Genomic DNA, 6,156 nt, shown 5'->3' on the forward strand with positions numbered 1-6,156 from the left:
CTTGAAACCCTTTTTCAAACCTGTCTCATCATTTGTTGACTGACCAGATACAGACTAAATTAAATATTGCAATGTCATTTGAATGTCAAATCATTCAAGATTGTATCACCATTACAACTTCACAGAAACTCTTTTTTTTTGTAGATAAAAAAAAACAACAACATAGTGGACATGACGTTATCATCCATCCATTATCTATACACGGCTTAGTCCTCAGTAGGGTCGCCAGGGGGCTGGAGTCTATCCCAGCTGACTTATGGTGAAGGCAGGGGACACCCTGGACAGGTCACCAGTCTATCACAGGGCTACACTTAGAGACAGACAACCAACCACTCACATTCACACCTACAGACAATTTAGAATCACCAATTAATCTCAACATGTTTTTGGACTGTGTGTGAGAAAGTTGGAGAACCCGGAGAGAACCCACGCTGCACAGGGAGAACATGCAAACTCCATGCAGAAAGATCCCGGTGACTCGACCTTCTTGCTGCGAGGCAACAGTGCTAACCACCGAGTCACCTTGCAGCACTCCTGAACATTTTTCTTAAGTTAATTTATGTCTTTCTGTCTTCCGCTAACAAAAAAGCATTTTCACCAAAACATTAGACTATTCCTTTAACTACATGAGCAAGGAGACGGAGAGAACCCATTCTGCACTGAGCATGCACTTTGCCCATCCTCAGAAACAGACACTGATTTGCTTCAGAAGTCCAAAGTGTCTCCTTAGAGTCCAGCTCAGTTTAGTTGCCTCCCACTGAAGTCCATTTAACGTGTCCATCTACGAATGTAAATCCCGCTCAGCAATGACAACTTAGAGGCGGACAGAAAGCCAGCTTAACACTGCGGATGCTGGAATGTGTGCTAAATAAGCAGTCAGTGTTTAACGGCTTCTCTACTGGCTGTGGGTGCTTATAGTAACTGGGTTATGAAGGGGGGGGTGGAGGTGGATGGGTGTGGGGTCGTGTTGCAGAGCTCTAATTGTATATCCACAGAGGCATTTAATCCCAGTGTATCTGCATTCCATTCCGGACACACGTACCTTTGACTAATTTGCACTGCATCCTGCAATTAACACCCTTTATACAGGGCTCATTTACATTCACCAATGCATCCATTAACACCGTGTTTAGTATTTAGACAACAGCACATCCATGTACAATATCACTTAAATGCATCACCTTTCAATATCAGCATTCTTCTTAAGTTGACAAGCAGAGTGCTTCCTCTCATGTTAAGTCACTCTTGTGAGCAATTTAAAAAAACTATTCGTTAGAAAGACTATATTTAAAAAAAAAAATACAGGCCCCAAAGGAGAAACTCACTGAAACAAAGCAGAGCACAACTCTGATTTCCCACTGGCCTAAATGCATCAACATGGGTGTAAAATGCTGTGTAAACACAAGAGGTTTCTCAGTTTAGGATGTATGGGCTGTGACTTTCTGCATCTCTGCATCATGGCTCCACATGGGAAACAACTGATAGAGACACTGACAAGAATCAGATTCCAAGACCTCACAAATATGAATAAAGATACAGGAAAGCCCGTGATTGATGGTCGCACTTGCAGCCATCTAACCATGAATGTCAGTAACCCCAGTGAGCATTTTAGTTGAAACACTTTACGCTCATATATCACATACAAAAAGACATAAATAACATAACTTATCATTTCAAACAACACACTCATGATTCATTTTAAATTGACACAGCAGTACAAACTGAATTTAAACTTTAAAAAAAAACAAAAAACAATAGCTCCAGTTCCATTTATGATAAAAACCAGGGCCATGAAAATAGCTTTGATTAATATTATCATATCAGAATGTTTAAAGAGGAAAATGTCTATCTATCAATCCTGTCTTCTCCACCTGATTCTACATTCATGTGCTCTTCGTTATTTCTGCCATTTAAATTCTTACAGTTTTTCCTTATGTTGAAGTAAGACTACTTTTGGTTGCATTTAATTTAAATTGTGTTATAATGATAGCAACAAATTAGGTGGATGTCGTTTTCTGAAAGGTGAAGATTCGTTTCAGAGAAAATCGTATTTTTTTTGTACTGCGCCGCAATTTCCTGATCCTTCTGCTGGCATTTGAATGCATCTGGCGCGATTAAATGACGTTGCATATGCGCCAAAATACAACATGTGGAATAGTGTAGCTGAGTTGAGCAGCCTTGTTTGGTTTATTGTGTTAGTTTGACTGACTGTCAGTGTTTAGATATTAGATGGATGACATACTTTGAAAAATCTTAAAATTTTCGTGGAATTATAAAGTGAAGGACTTTCATTGGCTGCTAAATGCCGCCAGTTAGCTTTGTGCAAAGAGCAGCGAGCAAGCTAACGGCAGCAGCGAGTTGACACAGCAGCAGCGTTAGCAGCCAGGCATCAGTCAGCTCTGCTCAAATGGCTGATGACAGCGTGAAAAGTGAGGCTTCGACCCAGCAGGAGAATGAAAACGGAGACAAGGAGAGTAGTCAGAAGGATGTGAGCAGTAACGGAGAAGCTGAAAACCAAACTCTGTCCAAGAGGCAAAGGAAGAAGCTTCTGAAGCAGCAGAAGTGGGAAGAAGACAGGGAGCTAAGGAAGTAAGTATTTTAACACTTTGCAGCGCTGGCACAGTCATTATCTTCAACTGTTTATTAATAGAACATGTTGTGGTGTTTTTGCCCTTTAAATAGAGTGTTATTTTACAGGGTTGTGCCAAACTCCATTCAAAAATCTGTCACTTTAAATGTCCCACATGGTTGAAATCCATTTTTATTGTGTTTTGTGGTTCCTATAAACTCAATGGTGTAGAATAAAAGCTGTTAAAACACTTGTGCCATTCCTCAAGCCTCCCAGCTTTACAAGCGAGTAAGAATCCGACCAAACTCATCTCATTTTTACTGTCTGAAGCTGCTTCTGCTAATCTTAAAATGTCTCAGCCATCAGCAAAGCAGACCAGTTGCTCTGCTGTTGGCTGCAAGAGTGAACAAAACACTATTCATGCACTCCCAGCATTTAAGTAACCATGATGCCATCTGACAAACTCAACATATACATGAGTTAAAGACAGTGATTGTGCTATTTCCATGTCAAACAAGTCAATAGGAATGCAAATTTTGAGCAGTTTTGAGTAGCAATAGTCAGCAGACATATGTCAATAGTGGATGAAACTGTAACATGAAATAAATTCAGTGGACATCACTCGGCGTCCTGGGTAATCATGCTAAATGCAGTCACATAACACAAGCTGATATGATATAATGATGCTGTCATAGTGCATTTCAGCTCATACAAGATGACAGCTCAGGCTGATAATTATAAAGCGTCACAGTAGACTTGCTTATGATAGCAATTTGTTGGCTAATTTCCCACAGTGCTCTCAGCTAGCCAACATGGAACTACCGGTATCTCGAGTGACCGCCTTCTATGGTGAATACAGTATTAAATAGAAGCTGTCTTGTGTCCACTACAGGCAGAGACGAAAGGAGAGGAAGCAGCAGCGTCGGCTGCAGAGGCAGGAGGACGAGGGAGGAGACGTCCAAAGTTTTAGGAAACGTCCACGCAGAGAGGTGACGCCCAGCTCTCTGAGGATGGTGGTGGACTGCAGCTTTGACAGTCTCATGCTGATCAAGGTAAACAAGTTGAGGAACAATTTGCAGAGCTGGCTCTCTGGTGCGTGCTGGGATGGACGTGGGAGATCACCACCTCTTCACCTATCATCTTGTTGCTTTTTCAGGATGTTCGGAAGCTTCACAGACAGATCCAGAGGTGCTATGCCGAGAACCGACGAGCCTTACATCCAGTGCAGGTCAGTCGCTAATTCGTCAGCTGTATCAGCGAGTATCAATACTGACTTCTTGTGTTTGCCTGGCGTATAACCTCTCCTCTCACTCCTCCAGTTTTATCTCACAAGCCTGGGAGGGCAGCTGAAACAGAGCATGGATGAAAAGGATAAAGGATGGGTGAACTGGAAGGTAAGACGCCAGAATAAGATGTTATAACACTTTTAGTATCTGCACCCAGTTTCCTGTTTTACACTGAGCTGCTAAAATACTGGAGAAGGAACAGGAAGTGTGCTAAAAAAAAATCAAGTGTGCTTATAAACAAGAGATCATTTCTTTTGTCAGTGGGGAGTGGATGAGAAAACTCCTACACGAATCCTGTCTTGATGGCTTTTGTCAAACATGTGTAATGTGTCGAAAATCTGTATAACTATATTGGTAAACAGCGCAAAATTTAATGCTTTCAAAATAAAGGCTATAAAGTTGTCACGACTTAGGAAACGGGTTTAGGTTCTGTGTGACCACATTGTTTGATGGTGTTTCACTTACTGTCCACTTTTGTTTTTAAATTCCACATCATAAGGAAAGAGACCCTGGAATATATTATCACAACTGGAAAAATGAATGGGAAGAGAGGACAAAAATCTCAACAAACTTCTGTCAGAATGCTCCTGTTGAATGTATCTAAGTAATCTGGCACNAACCTCAACATGTTTTTGGACTTGTGGGAGGAAGCCGGAGAACCCGGAGAGAACCCATGCTGCACGGGGAGAACATGCAAACTCTACACAGAAAGATCCCGGTGATCCCCTCCACCGGGACACGAACCGGCGACCTTCTAGCTGCGAGGCAACAGTGCCAACCAACTGTGCCACCTTGCAGCCCATACATAAACCAGCAGGGATCCATTTAATATTTTTGAAATCTTGCACTAATTCAGCAAACTTTCACCCAGAAGCATTTCTAATCATTCTCAGATTAGAGTTTTTTGTTGTTGTTGTTGTTTTTAATTAAAGCTTATTTTGACTTTCACTTTACTTGTGTTTTCAGTTGGTGTGTGCATGTGCAACAAAACTACTTGGGGCAGATTTAGAAAAGGATCATGGTTTTCGTTAGAATACCAGAAAACTGTTTGGGCACATAGACTGTATAAAAGATGGACGTAGCAACCGGCCCTGGAAAATGAAGCCAACCCAGAAGTGTCAAAAACCTGCAGTATCACTACGTCCGCTAGTCCTGGCTCCCATAGACTTGAATTGGAAAAGAAGTGATCACAGATCATGAAATACTGCATTCCTCCAGCTCAGGATTTTGTTTTTGTTTGTTTTCATGGTCAAGTCCAGAGATCATGTGGCCAATCTGAAAATAAATCAATACTGAATTTTAAAAAATCGCCCAAATTTTGCGGGGCAAGGGGCGTGGCTGGCTTGATTGACAGTCGGCAGCGACCATACAGACAAAGTAATGTACCAAAAGCATGTACCAATCAAAGCACCTCCAAAGTCCAAACTGATGATTTATGCACAGTTTGTCCTCATCTGTTTTAAGCACCATTTGGGTTTTTTCTTTTTTTTGTACCGAAACGTCAGCCAAGGGGTTTGACAACCCTTGGGTGGATGACAAAATAGGTATAACACATACTCTTACACGTCCTTGCAGTCTTGCAGATATGGAAAGCATGGATTGGCCTTTACAAAACATTTTTTTTTACATTTCTTGGGTGATGACTCCAGAGATTTTGCATACAGTTGTTCACATGAACAGAGGAGGTCTGTAGACTAGTTAACAAGGTAAAAATGTGGTTTTCACTCAATATCAAAAAGTGAAGTAATGTTATGGATACTCAGTGAATTCACTTCACGTGTTATTAAAAAGGACAGATCCTTTAAATATTCCTGCAGTTCAAATTACTTGATGAGCAATGAGAGATGAATGCATTGGCATGCAACACACCCTTGGTTGGTTGTTTGGTTGGTTTAGTATTGAGCAGAACTGACAACCTCCACCCACTTTTGGATGGCCAAGATATAAACCAGGAAACACAGTTTGTTTGTTGAGAGTGAAGACAGCCAGCAAAAGACAGTCAGTGGAATACACAGAGTCCACCGAGACAAGAAACAAGGAGAGACTGGGATTATCCACTGGCTTCCGGTGAAGAGTCTTCTAAGCGTCCTCTAGAAATGGCTTCTGGAATTTTTAAAGCAAAGATTGACTTTTCTTGTCCAATCTGTCAAGACATCTTCAGCGATCCTGTCGTGCTGTCATGTAGCCACAGCTTCTGTAAAGTCTGTCTGCAGCGCTGGTGGTCAGAGAAGAAGATTCATGAATGTCCAGTTTGTAAAAGAAGATCTTCAAGGAGTGACCCACCGTCCAATTTATCACTGA

At 41.5% G+C, this 6,156-nt stretch overlaps 1 protein-coding gene across 1 annotated transcript in view; it reads left to right on the forward strand.

Moving 5' to 3' along the window:
- Positions 1-2,143: 2,143 nt before the first annotated feature.
- The window catches only part of trmt10a (tRNA methyltransferase 10A), a 16,332-nt gene continuing 12,319 nt past the window's right edge, over positions 2,144-6,156 (forward strand). The window contains exons 1-4 of the mRNA XM_008287834.1: positions 2,144-2,589; positions 3,462-3,621; positions 3,726-3,797; positions 3,889-3,963. Coding sequence (XP_008286056.1) covers positions 2,408-2,589; positions 3,462-3,621; positions 3,726-3,797; positions 3,889-3,963 — 489 coding nt within the window. The 5' untranslated portion in view covers positions 2,144-2,407. The remainder of the gene's footprint in view (positions 2,590-3,461; positions 3,622-3,725; positions 3,798-3,888; positions 3,964-6,156) is intronic.

The sequence above is a fragment of the Stegastes partitus genome, unplaced genomic scaffold, assembly GCF_000690725.1.
Source record: "Stegastes partitus isolate 25-593 unplaced genomic scaffold, Stegastes_partitus-1.0.2 Scaffold524, whole genome shotgun sequence".
Classification (NCBI taxonomy): Eukaryota; Metazoa; Chordata; class Actinopteri; family Pomacentridae; genus Stegastes; species Stegastes partitus.